General features: G+C 38.4%; 1 protein-coding gene across 1 annotated transcript; it reads right to left on the bottom strand.

Annotated features, from left to right (window-relative positions):
* Window positions 1-655: 655 nt before the first annotated feature.
* Window positions 656-21,356, bottom strand: lrrc8c (leucine rich repeat containing 8 VRAC subunit C). The gene is made up of 3 exons (XM_007238950.4): window positions 21,072-21,356; window positions 10,392-10,533; window positions 656-4,456 (listed from the first exon to the last, which is right to left on the bottom strand). The coding sequence occupies exons 2-3, from the start codon at window positions 10,527-10,529 to the stop codon at window positions 2,198-2,200; spliced, it is 2,397 nt and encodes a 798-aa protein (XP_007239012.2). The 5' UTR covers window positions 10,530-10,533; window positions 21,072-21,356; the 3' UTR covers window positions 656-2,197.
* Window positions 21,357-22,611: the final 1,255 nt, after the last annotated feature.

The following is a 22,611-nucleotide window of genomic DNA, read 5'->3' as shown; positions in this document are numbered from 1 at the left end:
GACCCTAAAATGGGAAATAAAATCCAATCGAGGATTTAGAGAATCGTGACACCCCTAATAAAATCTTAATTCTGGCCTCGAGTTTTAGCACTTAGCTATATAGACAAAATACTGGGACACCTGTAAATTGCATTTAAAAGAGATTTTAAGACATTCCATTCTGAAGCCATAAGCATTCGCAGGTGTAGAGTCATGTTGATAAAGAAAAAAAAATGCATGGCTAGGTGCTTGATTTTATTATACATAAACTCCTGAATTTTCAGATTAGATTAAGTCGTGTCCCAATAATCCAATAGTCCTTTTGTCCACATAGTGTAGGTTTGAAATCATGCTAAATATGATGCGATGTTGAAATTTCCAGTGCAAACTTAGCATAGCACAGTGAGGAACCTCCCCGAGCCGGCAAAAAGGAATCAAATCAGATCTTTTTCAATGTGTGTGACACTAGAGCTGCACACATCGCAGGACATGCACTGTTTTGTTCAGTGTCAAAGAAATTTTTTAAAGCTTTGATGATGCTTGACACAAAAAAAAAATCACGCTGTTCATATTTTACATGATATCTACCCATTATTATTCATGTTACTCCAATCATTGATATACAGATTACATTATTAATGAGACATATTAGATCTGATTCCTAGTAAAATTAGGCTCAGCTGCAGACACTAAAACTCCTTGATAGCTCCACTCTTAAATAGACACTCGTGCCATAAAGAGCAGCACGTCACATGAAGTTCCGGGTCTGTTTTCTCCAGCATCACAGACTTATGCCAAATATATAAGATCCCATATATCCAAAAATATGGTGTATATTGGATTTGATCAGAAAATCAGACGTGGCCACTTTTAGCTGCTGTGTGAACATATTTAAAGTGGGCTACACTGAAATTAAAATAGCAGATTCAGTGTGTTTTTGCCTTTTACACTGCCACTCAGATTACAAAACTGTGTCATACATGATGAAAATAATCAGAATTGGATCACGCTAGTTGTTAAACAACAACTCTTAAACAACTAAAGGAATTTCCTAAAGGCATTAAATAAAAATGAGAGACATGGTGAGTTTGGAGCCACGGCACAGAAAAGGCCCTTCTTCCTTCCATAACATTCTATACCACCGGCCAACAACCTTAGACAATTCTAAGACCTGTTATATGTACTGCTCTGCAAGGGCAGAATACTGTAGTTTGGCAAACTAATGTTTAACCTGTACTTCACCTGTAAATCCTTCTCAAAAAAAAAAAAAAAAAAAAAAAATTAGAGAAAAATAAAGGCACCATAATCAAATATGAAATGCATGCGATGCAACCATGATCGCCCTGGTTGACCATAATATTACTGTAACTAATCTCTAGATCTCTATTCTTTAGAAAGTTGAAGAATCCTACAAAACATAAGTTGCTTATACTGCATAAAAAGGAAAAGGCTTTCTATGCCTACGTCCACACATAACTGTATATTTTTTAAAAACTAACATTTTCCTCCATTTATTGTTTTAATGCATTTTCATGCAAACGCAGAAGAAGCGCTTGCATGGCCATGCTAGCCTTGTAGGGGGCATTGAACACCCCATGGCCATAGACGAAACAATAGACGTTTAATCTCAAATTACTCCCTAAACACTGCCACCCAGTTAGTGTACTAAGCAGGTCAGGAAATTATGGATTCTGTATATAAGCAAACCATTTTTTATGTGTAATAGAAAAGTATTTAAATGTATTACTATGTGGAAATCTGAAATCTAGCGAGATCTGTGAGTAGACACTGTGTGACATTCAGTTGACCACAAATGAAGTATTTGAGGTATTTGTTTTTGTAACGCCAAAAATGACGTTTTTTATCTGGACGGGAGACAAATACCTACGTCTTAAAAATATGCAGATACATGTGGACAGGGCCTAAGATGCATGAAGGCTTTTAAAATCTTCATTCTTTTAAGATTTCCAATACATGGCTTTACAATGCTTTCCTTTACACATAATACCAAAATTCCTACTCTAAGTAGTCCTTTTTTCCCTATCGTTAAGATACACATTTCCCTTCAGTCAAAGATCTAAGCATTTAAACGCAGATACTCACCCGTAAACGTCACAATATTGAGAGTAGGGTGGAACACTGGAGTTCAATTAAAATGCATTAATAATAATGCTGCCTTTTTTTTATACACGTGAGGCTCTTTACCCTCTGAGCGGCATCACTCAGCTTTCATCTGATCCCTGACGTCTGAAGGCAAAGTGTCAAAGAGAGCATCCTCCACCACAAGGCCATTGCGCTTCAACAAGCGGCAAGAGCCCAGCTCGGCCGGCAAAGCCTCGAAATGATTGCCCTTTAACTCCAAATGAGTCAGAGAAACCAGAAAGGAAATCTTTGGCGAGAGCACTGACAGCGTGTTCCTCCCGAGCTTGAGGGTTTTCAGCTTCTTGCAGAAGAACAGTTCGTCCGGAAGGTTCTCCAGTTTGTTGCATGAGACTGAGAAGTACTGCAGGCTCTGCAGAACTCCAACCTCTGGAGGGATGAAGCGGATGTCGTTGAAGGACACGTCCAGATACCTCAATTTGTTGCAGAGGAACAGGTGTGAGGGCAAGATCTCGATCTTGTTGTGGCTAAAGTAAAGGCGCTCCAGACTTCCCAGCTTCTTGATGTGATCTGGGATTTGAGTGATCCCATTGTGCCAAAGCTTGAGGCACGTGAGCTTCCGGAGGTGCTGGAAACTAATAATCTCCTCGATGGAGCGGAGGTTGTTCTCCTTAAGATCCAGCTCCTGCAGGTGGATTAGACTGAAGATGGCATGTGGGATGCGCTCCAGATCGCAATGCACCAGCTCCAGTTCCGTAAGATGCACCATTTTCTTGAGGTTGTTGAGCATGACCAGTTTGGTGCCATCATTGTGCACGTACAGGCGCTGCAGGTGGCTAGAGACATCAGCCATTGACTGGGGGATCTTGGTCAGGTTGCTTTTGAGCGTCAAGGTCTTGAGGGCCTTGAGCTCTCGCAAAGAGTCCAGGGTTATGTTCTTTGATGCATCTGGACTGAGAGAGCCAGTAAGGTGGAGTTCTTCCAGGGATCGGAGACTGTATAGCCAGAGAGGAAGCTCACGGCCATCATCAAACTTGACACGCAATACCTTAAGGTTCTCCTTCAAGAAAGCAAGGGCTGTTGGATGGATTTTGAGGGAGCATTGGTACAGGGTAAGCTCCTGAAGGTCCTCCAGCTGGGAAACTGCAGCAGGGATGGTGATGTTGTTGATGATCTCCAGCTTCAAGGACTGTAGCTCCGTCACCTCGAAAACAGTGTCCGGAAGCCCTGAGAGCATGAAGAGCTGGAGCTCCATGCGGTCGTTGGCATTGATGACCAACCTCTGGCGAAGCTTGTCCACGGTCCACTCGTGGTTCAAGTTCAGCTGTTTGAGCTTGTTTTCGCTTACTTCTGAGAGAAAAACTGCAAACCTTTTGGAATACAATGGATCGTACTGGTCAATCATGTGCAACATGAAGGCAAAGTCGTTTTTCACATCCGGGATGTCATCGATTCCAGTTTCTTGCCTCACGTATTCAAAGGAGTACTCTTTGAGGGAACGGTAGAAGAGCCAATAAGACGTATAGAGGCACGTCAATCCGTAGACTATCACAAAACATAAGTAACAGTAGCAGAGTTTGGAGAAGAGGTGGGCCATGGTATGGTTGCAAGAAAAGTTACTGTAGCCGATCATGTTCTCGATGTTCTCTACTTTGCATTTGACATTAATTTTAACCTTAGATACCAGGATGCTATTGTACACAACGATGAGAATAAACTTGAAAACTTTGAGGACAGTCTGGCGAACGTACATAAGATACAACAGATCCCCCTCCTCCACATGAAGCCGGAACTTCTTGACCTTCTCGAACAGTGCTTTGGCCTGCTCGCCTTCCTTCTTGTCCAGCGCACTGGCTGTCTGTTTGTCCACAACAATCTTTTCAGGGATAGACCTCAGCGACGGCGTCTTCTCCAGGTTACCTTCACCATTGGTGACATCGAGGTTTAATCTACTGGCACTGACGCTGCTATGCTTTTTGTGGTCTTTCTCCTCTGGGTTCTCTCCTGATACCTCAGACAGAGCTCTGGTAGTCCATGGAGAATCGAAACATTTACCCAGGATAGAAATAAAATGTTCAATTTTGGAGCTTGAGCCAGGAAACTTGAACCAAAAGTTGCTGCACACCATGAATACCACGGTGTGTATGAGCACCAGGTAGGGGAAGTACTTGGCGTACCAGTGCAGAGCTTTTTCGTAGCACATTTGGTTTACAAAACTGTATTGTTGTAGATCCAGGTTGGTTTTGAGGCCCTTCATCTCGTGGAACACAGGCACTGGTGAGGAAGAAGAACTCGTCAGCTCGGTGTGGTTTTGCAAAGGCACTGTTTGGTTTAAGGGTGTCCGTAGAGGAAGACATATGATTTTGTCCTGCATTACCTGCAACAGCAAAGGGGAAACTAATTAATAAAATGACACAAAAGACAGCTTATATGTATTTTAAATACAACAGTACAAAATACACATCTGCTCATTTGTACAGCAGTTTCTCCAATAAGAGCACAGAAGTAGCACTCATAGCTTGGGTGCACCATTTGAAAAGGAATGAAATACATCAGAGATGAACAAACAAATGGTTGCCACCACAAAATGAATGTACCAAACATCCAATGCTATCACATATAATATTCAAAATTCCTCAATAAAAACATATTTAACTGAAATATCAGTTCATATACTCACATATAGCACATACAAGTAGTCTGGCATTAACAAGTCTATGTTTTAAAATTAGAATTTAGTTATTTGGCAAAACAAAGTGATTCATTCACAATACATCCACTTTTATGATGTCATCAACTTTTTTGTCACTTTATTTTTATTGGAAAAATACAGTCTAAGAAATATCAAAATTCTTATCATCATCATCCATTATTAGAAAGTGAAATTCACCTTTTAAGTCCTATTTCCACAATTTTGTGCATATTCTCTCCAACGCAAAAAATCTACAGGTACTACTAACATTACTTACTCCTTGAGTGTTTTTTGCTCCAAACAAAGACAAACAAGAAGAACATTTCTAAGAAAAAAAAAACGGGCACTTTTAATACTGTAAATTAGCAAAGCTGGGGAATAAATAAAGCGGGAATAAATGAGAGTTTGAGTAAAAACAGCACACTAGATAACAAAATTCAATAAGAATCATGTTACTGTAAACAGGATAGGAAGGTAGATTACTATTTCTGTACATGACATCAGTGTCTGAGTCAGACAGGAAATGAGAGATTACTGCTCTGACTCCAGCAGACTCCAGAGGGAGACATGCTCACTTAAATGCATTTGCACCAAAATAAAATGTAATGTAAAAAAAAAAAAAAGAAAAGAGAATTTTCACTTGAATAACAGCTCATTCAGAAACACGGCATGAAACTAAAAGCACTCTTCATAAAAATGTCTTAAGACAGTTGGTTACTGTCTGTGTCATAAAGCCATCAATACTGAGGGCTGTGTTTTCCCTTCCCTTTCTCTGTAAAGCATTATTTATGTCTGGTACTTTAATTACCGTCCGGTTTATGTGGGAGATGATGAGCCCTGTCTGGAGCTCTGCCTCCAAACTGAAGGGCAAAAGTAGCTGGAGGGCAAACAAATGCCACCCAAAGCCACAAACAATAACTGTATTTAGGCATTGACTGTGCATAGTCTCTTAAAACTGAAACACTATTTGTATTGCCCCTCTGCTGGTAAGCTCTTCAATATGATTAAGTAGCTCTGCTCATTGCCATATGTGTGAATTATGTTTTACAGCTGAGGTACATTTATGATTAGAATAGCAATACTGAGGTATACATATGATTAGAATAGCACTGCTGAGGTAAAGTCATCATTAGAATGGCACTGTTGAAGTAAATTTATGATTAGAATAGTACTGCTGAGTAGGGGTGGGCAATATGGCCCTAAAATAATATCATGATATTTCATAGTATTTGAGCATAACAATACTACTGGCAATATGACAAAACACTGAATTAATAAAATTAGTTCAAGAATACACAACTACATCGAAATGAAAATTGATACCAATAATGCACTCCAAATATCTCCATATATCCAGTATTAGAATAAAATAAACTATACTGGACAGATAATCTGTCTCTAGTAGATATATAATGGGAAGTGAGAACAGTGTGAATTTATCTTTTGTTAAAAACAGCAAAAAAGTAGTACCCTGATGTGATAATTAGGGGTGGGTGATATGGGACGATATGTCAGGGTATAATATCGCTCACTCATTTATGATTAGAATAGCGCCACTGAGGTAAAAGACATTATTAGAATGGCACTGTTGAGGTAAATTTATGACAAAAGCCTTACTTTCTTTGACTTTTGTATGACAGAATACTGCTATTATTATAATAGAGATATTTTTTAAGATCACTATATTACTGGGACAGGATATATTGTGTATAATACTATATGAGAGACCCTTGGCCTAAGGAATTATTTTGTCTGGTTTCAGCCAAAAATAATTTTGCTGTGCGTCTCTAGAATATAACCATAGTATTCATGTTTTCCAGTCATTGGCCAAAACACAACAGAAGAAAACAGAGCTGGCACCAGACGGCTGAGTAAAGCCTCAGAGGAAAGATCTACAGCATTGTGCTGTTGTACAAAGCTCACATCTGTTTCACACGCATTCGACAGTGTGTCGAGCCCTGAAGGACCAATAAAATCTGCATTATGCACCCCAGGCCCACTCAAACGCCCTCCCTCTCTCCCTCCAGTCAGTCCAACACAGCCATTTTGGTGTAGTGTTATGTTTATCTCCTCTATTCATAACAGGAAAAGAATTAATTAGGGTGATAATGACCAGCATCACTGGTTCCACTCTCATGACGTAATCAAATCATGAGGAGGATGATTCCGAGTCCTTGTTTACAGGCTGGAATTGATGGATTTTAAAACACTTCCATGCTTTGAATGTGCTCCTCCGGGGAGCGGGGGGGATATTCCCACCCAACCTACCAGTTCCTGTCGCTGCCTGTTTGTTTAATCTAAAAATAATTAGGATAATCTACAGGAATGTAGATAGAGGAACAGGCAGGCAGTGAGGAACTTGCCCTGCATGGCTGGTGATGGGGGTTGAGGAGAGATGATGTTGAAAAGGGATGGGGGCTCACTAGAAAGCACACAGGGTTTACAAGGCTCCGCGAGAAAGGCAGGGCCTTGAGTCTATTGCAAAGGAGAAAGGGGCGGAGCTGCTGTGTGTGTATGTGTGTGTGTGTGTGTGTGTGTGTGTGTGTGTGTGTGGAGGGCAGCTGGAATTTCTACCCTTTTCCGTAAGCAAACTAACACTCAGCTATTAAGGTCGTTTTCAAGTACAGTGGCCCATCTATACACGCAACCAGCACAGCCATCAGCCTGCAGTGGAGCAGCTGCTTATTTTTACATGCCTTATTCACAAGGAAGACTGGACGCTTCTGTCCACACTATGTGTGTCTAGTTTTTCCATTTTGAGAAGAATTTCTTATTCATTTATGTCAGGGGCACACAATGATCCTGTAAACACTATTAGAGCTTTGATTTTCTGATATTTAAAGCTAGAAAAACTGCTAACCAAACTATGCACAGTAATTTTTACTTAATATTTTCATCTCTCCAACAAATTATGCAGGACTGAATGCAAAGTTCTAACAATGATAATATTTAAAATATTTGTTTCACAATAACACAAATTATGACAACCCAATACAACCCAACAAAAAAAAAAAAAAACTTTAACTGATCAGTGTTTATTGTTGCTCTGATGTGCATATTTACATTTACTATATAAAATTAGTGAACTAAGTAATACATTTTATTTTTAGCAAAATGGCACTATACAGCTCTGAAATAAGTTTCTTTGGTTTTACCAAATTAAAACCTCTGGAATATAATCAAGAAGAGGTGGATGATCACGAGCCATCAAACCAAGCTGAACTAAAAGCAGTGTGTAAGACTGGTGGAGGAGAACATACCAAGATGCATGAAAACTGTGATTAAAAACCAGGGCTATTCCACCAAATATTGATTTCTGAACTCTTAAAACTTCATGAATATGAACTTTATTATTTGAGGTCTGAAAGCTCTGCATCTTTTTTGTAATTTCAGTGTTTTCTTATTTTCTGCAAATAAATGCTCTTAACGACAATATTTTTATTTGGAATTTGGGAGAAATGTTGTCTGTAGTTATAATAGAATAGAATAAAACAACAATGTCAATTTCTCTCAAGCATATACCTACAAATAGCAAAATCAGAAACACTGATTCAGAAACTAAAAAGTGGTCTTTTAATTTTTTTCCAGAACTGTATTATCAGTATTATGTATTATGTGATATCAGTTTGCACTGAGAAATAAAATAGAACTATGTATGTTAACATAGTTATATTCACATTAATTAATCTATACATCTATAATTTAATTTAGTAGTCGCTCCACAAGAAAGCAGAATTAGTCACAGCTTTGGTGCGCACTATTTGAAAATGAGTGAAATACACCCACAAAAAATCTTTGCAGCATTTCTTTTAAAATCAAGTCTAATAATAAAAATACTGCCTCAATATGTTGGGAAAAACGGGGCTGACAAGAACTGTTCATATTTTTTTGGCAGTCTTTCCAGTGTTTTACAGTATCTTCTTCTTTATTTGTTCAAGTGTTATGTCTAACTCCGCATAAATAGCAATCCTTCCCAGACTCTCGCCTTGTGTCTGACAGTTCTGTTATTTGCAGCAGCAGACTTACAGAGCCTGAATTCACAATTCATCTTATGTATATCTTATTGGTCACTGTTAGGTCAAATTGACCAGAACAGTACATATGTAACATAAACCTACATAATATGAACACAATATATTTGCCATTTTACATGTACACAGTCATTCAACTATATAATCACAGCAGAAAGTTTGTTTGCTCCAAACATAACATTTTTACCTCCATTGGCAGAAGTGAAAACATCACAATCCATCGCACGAGAGAGATTCTGCAGCAGAAATGGAGGCTATAACACAATTAAGAAGGAGCAGTGGAGCCACAGACGTTCTGGAACTAAGTTTTATGGATGAGAAGACCAATGCCTGCCAAGACTACGACTTCACCTAATGCTATTTTACAGACAAACAGGAGGAATTTCATCACAATAACCACTGCAGCACACAAAAACATACACTCTTCTAGCACAAAATGTACTTTAAATTGCATTAGAGTAAACAGTGACATGTTTTATACTGGTTTTGTCAAACCAGTGCTTTAAGTTTATATTTTACATTTACATTTTTGATATGGATGTAAGAAAAAATCCAACTGGACAGCTTTTCACACCTGAGAATAAGTCACAATGAAATAAAAAAAAAAAATATATATATATAATATATATATATATATATATATATTTTTTTTTTTTTTTTTTTTTTTTTATTAAAACAATGGAGCTGTTTGGTATGGGAAATCCCAATCAAGTTTTTTTTTTTTTTTTTTTTGTTTATCCACCAATTCCAATCTCAGTATTTGAATCCTGTTAAAGAGCATTATCAAATCACATGTGGACTGTGATTCAAGGTTTGTGCTTTAAATGTAATCTAAATGTTTAATAGGGATGGAATACTGTACTGATTTCCAAAAACACAGTACTGATTTTTAATTATTAGTTTATATGGAAAGATGGGGTCTGACTGTAGATGGGGTCTGACTGTGGTTTTATGATTCAGTCTTCCTACAAGCAAAGAAACCAAAGAAAAAGTAGGACACTCTTTAAAGGGAAACTAAACCCCCTGAGTTTTGCTGACTCCACCCTTAACTCAAATTTAAAAGAAATGCTAAAAAATAAGAGGGGTAGTTTGGGTGGGGCACTGGGTGATGTATGGGTTTAGAAGCGATACAAGGCTGAGCTACAGCAGTGAAAGTGCGTCTCTGATAGCAGTGAGACGCAGATGGTTGGATGTCAGCAGGGGGGCGGTATTTTTGATTAACTGATCTGCATATTGTGATGTGTCTGCGTACATACACACCTATAGCAGAGTTAAACCTGAGAGGGTGCTGCAGAGGCGGAAATTACTACAATAAAAGCTTTAATTTATAAAATAAGGAAACATTAGGAAATGTATATATTTCAAAAGAACACATTTCAGCTATTAATGAAAAAAATGGTTTAGGGTTTAGTAGCTCTTTAAGGATTACATTATTGATTTACTGATTACTGATTTTTTTATTATTATTTTTTGGGCAGGATATATTTTGAATGCAACATATCAAATATTTTTTATAATTTGAGGACTATATGCACCACCCCATAATATCCACTTACAGAGGTGCACAACAGAACAAGTTGGACACTAACCTGCAGCGTACATCCAAACACGCCAATCATAAGCATCACCACAGAAAGGTATTCTGCGAAGACGTCCCACCATGGCTTCAGGACTCGGAACGCCGGCTGCTGTTCCGTGAACTGTCGGAATTCTGTGACTGGAATCATATTCCTGCAGAGAGATAAAGAGGAAACATGAGCTTCACTGAGCAGATCATGAACTTCAACATCAGGGCCTGTGGTGCGACTCGCTGCAAGCTGTTCTCCTGACCAGAGCAAGCGCTGCACAAGAAGCCATTTGTCAAATCTCAGGCGTATCACGTTTCAACGTAATTACAACAGGAAGCGTGCATGGCATAGCAATGCCCTGAGAATAAGTGTCCTTCAGCTGTCCTCCACACGTCGTAAAATCCATTGTACTCAGACATCCCCTTTGTGTTTAAGATTTAAATGCATTCAGTGATAAAAGATTAATACGTAAGGTTAGGATATTGGGTGATGATCTCCCAATATTGGAGCTAATATTGCATAATTATTACAGAGATAAGTTATTGGTCATAAATCTGGTCAAGACATTCATGGGAAACCTTTGCTGTGTGTGGGTGAGCATTATCCTGCTGAAAAATGCCAGTTGGAAGACCTGTCATACGAGACAGCAACAAAAGTGTCTGCAGAGGATGTCCTTCACAAATCTGAGTTGTTATTGACCCTCGTATTAGAAGTAGTATAATAGTAGTATGTATAATGATAGCTGTTGCATATGATGCACTCCATATCATCACACCAGCAGTTTTGACCAGGGTGTCGGTCCACAGCAAAGGCAGGACTGAAGTGCGATTCGCCATTCACCACACTTCACGACCTTCATTCTCAATCCCTACCATTGTTAGAACTTTAATTAATTGGTTTTAATGATAATATAGATTTTATATTATGATATCAGAGGTTTCCTTTGTGTGCACTGCAGACAGAATATAGCATAATTATTATTATTATTTTTTTTTTTTTCAACACTGGTACATAATTCAGGCCTGAAAGGGTTAAAATATGCTCAGAAAATGTACTGTGTTACACAATAACAAAACTATAACAATCCAATAAAATATCATTATATTGATGGTGTGGAGCAGACCCATGGCTCCCCTGCCTCTGCACTTCGCAAAATAAGGTGCTGTGCCAAAATGAGGTGCGTGAACAGGAGTGGAAAGATTATTGTGTTTAAAAGGGTTAATTTCTTTGCTATGATATTATTTTGTCATTTTATTAGTGCTAAGTTTATGGTCTAAAAATGCCAAAAATATCGTTTATCGCAATCATTTCTGGAACAAAATATCCTTTGCAAAATATTGTTATCATGACAGGCCTATATATGAGCGTATATACTGTAAACTTCACTGAATCGCAGTATCAGACTTTAGTAACTGTAGTAACAATGTGTCTACTTAGCTAACATGCCGATGCATGCTTGGCAACCGATAAAAACCCTGATAGCCAACCTCGACACAATCTGATGCAACTCCATCCTGCAGGAAATGGCCTGAAGCACTCTAATCGAGTTTGACCATATCTTCTATACGTGCCCTTTACGAGTGCAGGTCCAGATACATTTCAGATACATTCCGTCCCATCACGGCCATACGCATCCCCTTCAGTTTAGATTAATAATTGAAGATGGTGCTGTCTGGCTCTTAGTTCTTGGCAGTTGATCCAGAAGAGCATTTTCATGGTTGAGGAAGCCTCGCAGCTGCCTGCTAAGACAACAACATACCAGAGCAGACGGAGTCCAGAGCAGACACACTGCGGCGGATCATTACACACATCTGAAGAAAAGGCCGTGCTGGCGTACTAAAGACCACCACAGTGACTCATCAGTTACCCACTGCTGCTTTCATCCACTCTCACTATCTTTAGAGTGCGACCAGGCATTTTTTTCTCACAATAATGCTGACGAACCCCGCTCTCTCCGTGCACTCACCGCATCCTAATGATGCAACTCTCCTGCAAGCCCTTTAAATTGACACTGGAAACTACAGGCACTCCCAGAGCTCACACATCTCACTTCAGCCAGCCTCAGGGATCAGGCCTGCACGATATACTGTTTCAGCATCTCCATCACAATGTGTGCATATTGTGGAGTGTTCAATATCGTGTGCAATGTAAAATAACATTCTGCTACAACCTTTTTGCTGCTTGAAAACAGAAAGAATATAAATATTTTTTAATATTATTCTTATCCTTTATGACTGACCCAGTATTAGGGATGCACAGATATATATTCTGCAACCGAAATCTGGTAAAAGGACTGAATAATTTATGGCTTTTGAAAGCAAGACAAAAAACATTTAGGCAAATACATGTATGCCACTGTGCATAAACAAATAATACTTTTGGTGCATTCTTACCCATCATTTTACTCAAATCTTGCATCTTACACAGAGTGCATATTAATATCATAACATGAGATCACAAGCTTCTACAAACTAATATTGCAATAGCCCAATACTGTGCAGACCTATCTAGTAGGGCTGCAACTAATGATTATTTTAGTAGTCGACTAATCTGTCGATTATTTTATCGATTATTCGGTTAGTCAACGATTATTCCTGCCATGCCCTCTCTCTCTGCTTGCTGTGGGTACGGCTCCTGTTTCTAGTTTTCACTATTGGTTCAAAGTGATGGAAACAGCTGAACATGAGATTTTAAATGTCCTTCAAACATCTTCTAGAACATTGTCCATTAAATGTGGAAGGTGCTGATATTCATTGAGTAAATGTGAAATCAGTTGTGATTAGGCACTTTTTGTTTTTTGTCCCCAGTAATTTGTGTAGTGCTACTAATGACGATTAGTCAACAATAAACATTTGGAGTTGACAAATTTTTATCATCAACATTGTCGATTATATCAACTAATCGTTGCAGCCCTACTATCTAGGATATTCTAGTTAAATAAAACCTAATCCTGATGAACTGAGATGGTGATTTGAGGTGATTTAATTGGGATGAGCTGGAGCTTCTTTCACAGCGTGAAGGAAAAGCAGCAACTGTTGTTCAGCACCTCCAGGAACTCCTTCCTTCAAGACGCTGAGAAAACTATTCCAGGTGACTCTCCCTCATGACACTGAGACTAAAATACCAAGAGTGTGCAGATCTGTCCTCAAAGATAAATGTGCTGCTTAGAAGAATCTAAAGTATAAAACATTCTGTTTTTATTTTACATTTTGTTTAGAGAATAATTCAGCATGTGTTCCTCTATAGTTTTAATGTTAACTGTTTAATATTAAATTTACAATGTAAAAAGAAGTGATGTGTGTTTATACACACTAAACTGTACTATACTAATAATATATTTAGCTCAATATAATATATAATATATTCAGCTCGTCCTAAATCACCTCAAATCACCATCTCAAGTCATCAGGTTTAGGTTTTATTTAACTAGAATATCCTAGATAGTAGGGCTGCAACGATTAGTCGATATAATCGACAATGTTGATTATAAAAATTTGTCAACTCCAAATGTTTATTGTTGACTAATCGTCATTAGTAGCACTACACAAATTACTGGGGACAAAAACACGGCCTGCGTCTCCAAAAGTGCCTAATCACAACTGATTTCACATTTACTCACTGAATATCAGCACCTTCCACATTTAATGGACAATGTTCTAGAAGACATTTGAAGGACATTTAAAATCTCATGTTCAGCTGTTTCCATCACTTTGAACCAATAGTGAAAACTAGAAACAGGTGCAGTACCCACAGCAAGCAGAGAGAGAGGGCATGGCAGGAATAATCGTTGACTAACCGAATAATCGATAAAATAATCGACAGATTAGTCGACTACTAAAATAATCATTAGTTGCAGCCCTACTAGATAGGTCTGCACAATATTGGGCTATTACAATATTAGTTCGTAGAAGTTCGTGATCTCATGTTATGATATTAATATGCACTCTGTGTAAGATGCAAGATTTGAGTAAAATGATGGGTAAGAATGCACCAAAAGTATTATTTGTTTATGCACAGTGGCATAAACGTATTTGCCTAAATGTTTTTTGTCTTGCTTTCAAAAGCAATAAATTATTCAGTCCTTTTACCAGGTTTCGGTTGCAGAATATATCTGTGCATCTCTAATACTGGGTCAGTCATAAAAGATAAGAATAATATTAAAAAATATTATATTCTTTGTTTTCAAGCTGCAAAAAGGTTGTAGCAGAATGTTATTTTACATTGCACACGATATTGAACACTCCACAATATGCACACATTGTGATGGAGATGCTGAAACATATACCTATAAATAGCAAAATCAGAGAAGCTGATTCAGAAACTGAAGTAGTCTCTTAATTTTCTTCCAGAGCTGTATATGTAATTTTATGTCTAAATATGAAGCTTTCTATTAAACATCCCAGTCATTTTATCTCAAACAATTGAAAAAAGTGACCTGCCCCAAACACAGCCTTTAACAGGCATCTTTAAAATGTAACCCTCCCTTTATATTTTTAGCTCGTGATTTTTACTAGCTTGACCTCTCTGCTCTCAGGCTTCCCAGCTCTGGATCTTCAGTGGAAACCCCTCTCTCTTTCTCTGAGTCACTGAGAGCTGCTTCCAGCGTAAACACACAGATATACAGCCAAATGTGTTTACTTCCTGTTTGGTAAACTGTTGCTAAACTACTCTCCGGATTGGCCGGGGTTTAATCCTGCAGCAGACCCTGCAGCACGCGACGCAGCTGGACTCAACAACAGCCTGATCCTCAGGAAAACACTGTCCAACCCTGTCGCGCCATCAATTAGTCCAGTGTGGTTATGAAGCGGCACTGCCTCGGGTCAGAACAGTAACAAACCGGCCCACTGTGTATTCTGCCTTTAAAATATTTGGACATCTGAGCGCAGCATCTGCATCACATCAAGTATCAAGTGCCTGAAAACTCCAGCTTCTTTTTTGGACGGAACACGCATTCCAGCATGCTGTTCACTGTGTGAACATAGAGAAGCATCTGTAATTGATGCCATTGTGTGCACTGTGTTTCCATTGCGCTTTAAAATATGCACAAACCATTATCTGCACCATGCACGAATCAATATATGACAATCATATCATCAATGATGCAGTGGATCATGGAGACAAAATATACACTCAATATACATGGATGCACATTGCAAGATATCTGAAATACAGGTGCATCTCAAAATGTGTTTTTATGGTCGATGATTATGGCTTACAGCCAATGAAAACCCAAAAATCAGTGTCTCAGAAAATGTGAATATTATAGAAGACCAATTACTACTTTAGACAGTGTGGGCAGTGTGCAAAGTCCTGCTGTAAAATGAAATCCGCATCTCCATAAAAGTTGTCAGTAGCAGAGGGAAGCATGAAGTGCTGTAAGATTTTGTGGGAAAAGAAAACTGCACTGACTTTAAACTTGATAATAAAACACAGTGGATCAACACCAGCAGATGACATGCCTCTCCAAACCATCACTGATCATCAGTAAATTTTACATTTCATTTATAAATCAAGGGAGCAGATTCTGGAGGAAGAGTGGAGAGACACACAGTCCAAACTGCTTGAGGTCTAGTGTGAAGTTTCCACCAATCAGTGATGGTTTGGAGAGACATGTCATCTGCTGGTGTTGATCCACTGTGTTTTTATTAAGTCTCACAAATGGCTTAAAGTGCTCTTTCCCCCTTCATTACTCCAAAGGGTGATGTCGATCAGCACAAGGCTGCGTCTGTGAGCTGATGTATCAGAACCGGGTCGCTGCGCTTTCCTCCGAGCGCACTGTGATGCTACTTAGCAATGCTACAACAGCAGCAGTTCAAAAAGAGGCGGTGGTTGACTTCACATGTGTTGGAGGAGGCGTGTGCTAGTATCTAGCGATAGGGGGAGTCCTAATGAGTGGGTTGGGCAATTGGCCTAGTAAATTGGGGAGAAAGTTGGATAATTTTTTTTTTTTTTTTAATAAATAAACATAACAAAAAAAATGGCTCTATATTCATTTTCTCATGATATCAATTATAATTTACATCAAATTACATGCAGTATGTTTCACTGATTAGAGGGAAAAATACAGAAAGTGTGTGGCACTTGGACATCAATAAAAAAATGTTTCATTAAAAAGAGATCTAAAACTAAAAAGATTGAAAGAGTGGTTGGATGATGTTTACAGAACCCATATGACTAACATATTCTCACTTCCTAAATTATTAACTTTCTGACAGTATTTCCATGTTTGGAGCCCCATTCACTTCTTTTTTAGCGGATCATGCAATTTATAAACATTATTTTATAAAAATGTATTTGCATTTATTTTATTTATTAAAATATTTCTACACTAGTTGTCTGTTATATATGGTAACTCGTGTGCAGTATGTTTGTATAAAGCTAGTCAACATTTAATAACAGTAATTTACACACGGGACTTAATATCTGGTTGTATCTAATGCTGGTCACGTTCATACAATTATCTACAGTAAACAGCAGTTACTCAATAGCAGACTCTGCCTGAAAGACAGGGCTTCAGATGAACACATGAAGATGCTGGCCGGCCCTATGGGGAGGAAAAAAAAAAAGCACTAGACACTTATAAAAAAGGAAATGATGCTAGAAACTAAGGGTGGGACGGATGCTGTTTATGGGTCCTTGATGACTAATTTAAAAAAAAAAAAAATCCTTAGCAGTTCTTATGGTTTTGACTGATACCATTTTAAACTTTTGGAAAGAGGAAGCTGGATAGTCACAAGCCATCAAACAAAGCTGAACTGCTTGAATCTTTTTTTCACCAGGAGTAGTAGCATAAGGTCAACCAAAAGCAGTGTGAAAGACTGGTGGAGAGCACGCCAAGATGCATGAAAACTGTTATTAAAAAGCAGTGTTTTATACAGTGGTGGGCGATACAGTGGTGATATTGTAAAACTAATATCACAATATTTTGGGGTATTCTTTTCGATATGACCAAACATTAGTATATATATATATTTTTTATTTTTTTTTATTTTAAGCTTATAGTACTGGAGCACAATATATTTTAAATTTTCATTTGGTATAATTTTAACATTGTATCCATTCAGTAAAAAACAAAAAAAATCTATTAACATTTGTCTGTTTTATAAACAGCAATGTATGTAAAATAAAATCAAAATGTGCAAAAGAAATTACAAAAATAAAAAAAAATGCAAAACAAATCTACCATAAAATGAAAGCTCAGCATATTTAGTGCATGCATGCCTATAAACTGCAAACTAACAATTAAAAGTAAATACAGTAAATAGCAAACCAACTAAGAAACTTCACAGGCTACTGTCTCGCAGGGTTAGACGCTTGTTGAGCATCTGGGAGCTGGAAGCTTTGTACTTCTTTATTCTCTCGGCTCCTTCCTGTCAGGAAATGGGGCTATTCTCTAGCACATGGTGTTGAGGAGGGAAAAAAACAAGAGAGAAAGAAAGAAAAGAGACAGAGCGACAGTGTGTGTCTGAATCACCTCCAGTCTCCAGGATGGGGAGTTTGTTCTGTTTGAGATGGGCCTTTTAAAACAATGGAAAAACACACACACTCGGACACTTGGCTGCCAGTGACATTGAGCAGACTGCCTTATAAAAGGGTGTATGCTGTGTGTAGTGTACAGACTTAATACCCAATATAGAATATGATAAAAGCTGCAGAAGCTACAGTGGATTAGGTATGTGTATTGGCTGGATCTAGATGATAAAATAGGTATCACAATACAGGGCGTACTAAACAATATTTTGATATATCGCGGAAATTGATGTAAGATCAAATACTGCAATTTTTTTTTATTTAATTTAAGGAAAACTGCCACAGTATAAAAAAACACCACCAAGTGGAAAAAAAAGTTGACCATACTACTTTTTTTCTTTAACAGTAGGCAGGGTTTAAACAACACGTTTTTATTTAAACAACTGGTTTAAATAAAACCACTTCTGACACCAATCTTTACATGTTAACCAATAATTAAAATCCATTCTTTGTTTTAGAAAACATATACAGCATTACAAAACACAATATCACAATACTTTGATGAATATATTTTCCTACAACCCTAATTTGGAACTAAAGGTTACAGTTCCTGCAGAAGCTACTGTGAGTGTAACTAAAACAAGTCTAAAAAGATGTGACTAATTGTGGGACTCCAAAAACATTTGGCCCAATGATGGAATACAAGTATGACTGACTACTAGAGCTGTTTTCCCAACTTTAGGCTTGGTTAGAGTCTAAAAACATATGGCTAAATGTTCTCTCAGCTGCTGTGCAAGATGACCGAACATTAAGCCATTCAATCCTATAGAGTGAAATGAACAATGATTTTATTAAAACCATAAACCCAATCAGTTAATAAAGCATAGAGCATAGAATTTTGATATTAGTTCTATGATTGTTCCAAATTTAGTATTTACCGTTTGAAAATATGTGAAGTTTAAATTTTTAGTTATTAAAATAATATGAGATTAGCAGAGTTTGTGTTTGATCTGAGAGAGAACCCACTTTCAGCACTGCAACCAACAGCAAGCATGGTCAATCCAAGCTGGTGACCAAGCGAATGCCAACTTTACACTGTATGATTTTTAAGTGATTTCACTGTTGCAGACTAATTTCCAATGAGGGGAAAAAGTCATGAGAGTCTTGCTAGAGTCAAGTTGTGGTTACGTCATCTCGATCTTTCTTTTTCTCATCCTGGCCTTCATATAAAATCAACCGTGTATAATATTTAATAAGTCTTGAGACTTGGCTCACGCAAATAGTAACGTAAACAACGTTTGAGGAACTGGACAGGGTCGTGTCCACTGTCTGCTGTGTCCTGTCTTTCACTTTTCACCTGTTGTTCTGAACAAATTACTGCACACACAAAGACAGCTGTGGCCAAAAGGTGCTTCATTGTTAAACAGCTTCTCTTCCTGTTGAACGTATAAAAACTAATAAATAAATCTCAGACAGAATCTAGTTGCAGTCTTGCAAATAGCGACCCTAGAAGATCTCCAGTCTTTGCAAAATCTTAACCTGTGACTAAAAATCTGTGACTTGTCTTAAGATGTGAGAGGGTGTCAGACTTTAATCTGTTAAAAGTCTTTTCAAAGTCTTTTCTAGACAAAGTCGTCTAGTGTATGGTTAACATAAACAACCAATATGACCAAGCTTGACCATGCTGGTCAACTAGCAAGACCAAAAATCAAGTTTAGTGTATATTTAGTCAGTCAAAAGCTGGTTAAACAGCTAGTTTACCAACATATTGTATTTTTTCATTTGAGTATAGCTGGTCTACAAGTCTACTCAACCTGACCAAGCCATTTTAGACCTAACAGATATTATTATACCACTTCTGCCTTTTTTACGCTTACTCAAAGATGACACTGCTTTGGATTTGGCGTAGGAAAAAATCCAATACTGGTGAGATTAACCTTAGCTAAAAAATAATATTTTATTAAATTGGAAATCAAAACAAATATTTCAAGATCACAGTGGTTAAATCTAACAGACTGCTTTATATATATATATATATATATATATATATATATATATATATATATATATATATATATATATATATATATATATATATATATATATATTGTATACTAAACACAATCAGCAGCAGTTCAGCAACATTTGGAATCCCATAAGGAAACCCTTAGCATTATAAGTGAACTGATACCACATCTGCTTAGCGAAAACTTCATAGTTTTCTGCATAAAAACTAGAAAGTCATATTTTTGTTTATCTTAGAGGGAAATAAAGTTTTAGACCTCAAACGAGGGGGTAGTGGTGGGCCAAAAAAAAAGAAAAAACTGACCAAGCTAGAAAAACAGAATGACCAATAAGACCAACATGTACAAACATGACCAAAACCAAATTCAGTGTAGATTTATTCAGTTAAAAGTTGGTTAGTTTACCAACATACGGTACTTTTTCACTTGAGTGTTGCTGGTTTACAAACCTACTCAACCTGACCAAGTCAGAAAAGCAGCATGACCAACAAGACCAACATGTATCAAAATCAAATTCAGTGTACATTATGCTAAGGAAGAGCTGGTTAACCAACTAGTTTACCATTATATGGTATGTTTTAATCTGGCCTTTCCAGCAAAAGAGAAAAAGGCATCTTCTAAAGGGAGTACTGTGTATTAAGGAACAGTTATATATAGTTGAACTGGACTGTTCTAGTAAGTAACTTGGGTATTAAAATAAAATAAAATAAGGGAAGATGAACTGAGTTAGTGTTTGATGTGAGACAGAACCCTCTCTTCTCTCAGTACTGCAGTCAATACTGTGGATATCTTGAGTCAGGAGAAAGGCTGAGAGTGCCCGGAGCTCAGTAAGCACTAATTACACTCAGAGATCCGGAGTGCTGGGCTGTTTTGGCGCTCTATAAAACCGCTAAACGGTTCCAGCCTGAGCTCGGTCCCTTTAAACACACTTTTTCTGCTTTTCTCGCTTTATATTTGGCACTTTAATTCAATGTAAATGCGCAGCCCAGTGACGAATGTGCTTTTATAGCTAAAACAGCCTCTCTAATTTCCAGCAGGAGCTGAGCACGCTGCGTGTAGCGCTATGAATGAGCGCTGCACTTTACGCAGGAAGGAGCGAGAAAAGTTAACGTTAGCGAGTCGGATAGAGAGTAAAAACCCGTCGAATAAGCGGATAGTGTAGAAAAATACCTCCGGTTTAAAATGAACGAGGTTATTAGCTACTTACCCCGAGAGAGAGGCTCAGCGGTGGGCCGTGGCACTAAGCGAGGCAGGCGGGCTGCATGTCCTTGGCACTGCTGCTGCGTCTGGATCCCATCCCCTACTGAGCCAATGTATCTCTCCCTCACTCTCACTCACACACTGAGTCAATGTCTCTCTCCCTCCCTCTCTCACTCACACACTGAGTCAATGTCTCTCTCCCTCACTCTCTCACTCACACACTGAGCCAATGTCTCTCTCCCTCCCTTACTCTCTCTCTTTCACTCACACACTGAGCCAATGTCTCTCTCCCTCTCTCTCTCACTCACACACTGAGCCAATGTCTCTCTTCCTCTCTCTCTCTCTCTCTCTCTCTCTCTCACTCACACACTGAGCCAATGTCTCTCTCCCTCACTTTCTCTCTCTCTCGCTCACACACTGAGCCAATGTCTCTCTCTCTCTCCCTCTCTCTCTCTCTCTCTCTCACTCACACACTGAGAGTCAATGTCCCTCTCCCTCTCTCTATTTCTCTCTCACACTAAGTCAATGTCTTTCTCTCTCTCCATTTATCTCTCACTCTCCTTCACTGAGTCAGTCTCTCTGTATGACTTTCTCTCTCTGTCTCCCTCTCCATCACTGAGTCAGTCTCCTCCTCTGTCTCTCTCTCTTCCCTTCACTGAGTCACTAACTATCTCTCTCTCTCTCTCTCTCTCTCTCTCTCTCTTCATCCTTCACTTCTTTTCCTTTTTCTAAGTCAAGGTGTCTCCCTCCCTCACTTCTCCCCCGCAGCTGGAGCACAAAGGCAGCACTGAATGACGCGGTCAGGCGGGAGGGGGCGGCTTCCAGCACTGCCACGCCCCGTCCCCAGCCCCAGCCCCCGATGCCCCGCTCCCGCGCTGCCCCCACCCTCACCCCGCCGGCGTCAGTTTTTAAAACTTCAGACTGAGAGCAGTAATACACCGTTAGCGGGACTGTGCCATCATTTCTGTCCTGTTCTCTCACGTGCGTCACTCTCTTCCTGCATTCTGGGTATTCACCTTTTCACTAGGGGTTTAAAATAAAGGCGACGGAAACGGAACACGTGGGTGTGTGTAGTGACTGGCTGTGAGGCTGATCTGGTGATAAAACAACTGAATTCAAGTTTTATACTCATTAGATTACAGCATAAACACAAATGTGAATCAAGTTTATCCTGGATAGAACACCAGCCTAAGATTAGTCTCCAGTTTAGTCCTGTGGGAAATTCATAATCTAAGCCCAGAGAAGCTTTAAATTCAGAGAAGTTTAATGTAAAGATTGAGAAGGTAAAACAAACACAAATTATCAGTAGAGAGTGATCTGGGCCCTCATAACTACACTGAAAAACATATTGTGTCAGTAGGTTAATGTTCATGTTGAGTCTTATTCTATTGACAGTACTTCAACAACTTTATAATTAAAATAGTTTAATGCATTCATTAGAAAGGCTGTCCACAAACATTTGGACATTCAGTGTATTATGTGATACATTTTTAATAAATAATACATTATATAAATAATACAGACAGATGCCAAGTATAATTTATTTA

Source organism: Astyanax mexicanus, chromosome 5 (assembly GCF_023375975.1).
Source record: "Astyanax mexicanus isolate ESR-SI-001 chromosome 5, AstMex3_surface, whole genome shotgun sequence".
In the NCBI taxonomy this organism is placed as follows: Eukaryota; Metazoa; Chordata; class Actinopteri; order Characiformes; family Acestrorhamphidae; genus Astyanax; species Astyanax mexicanus.
This window is presented reverse-complemented; position numbering and strand designations above follow the sequence as displayed.

What these genes read in the sequence shown, in the direction of transcription:
- lrrc8c (XM_007238950.4), bottom strand. Translation starts at nt 10,529, where the DNA reads ATGATTCCAGTCACAGAATTCCGACAGTTCACGGAACAGCAGCCGGCG. An exon ending in TGTTTGGATGTACGCTGCAG is followed by an intron (nt 4,457 to 10,391) that starts GTTAGTGTCCAA and finishes TTGCTGTTGCAG; the next exon opens with GTAATGCAGGACAAAATCAT.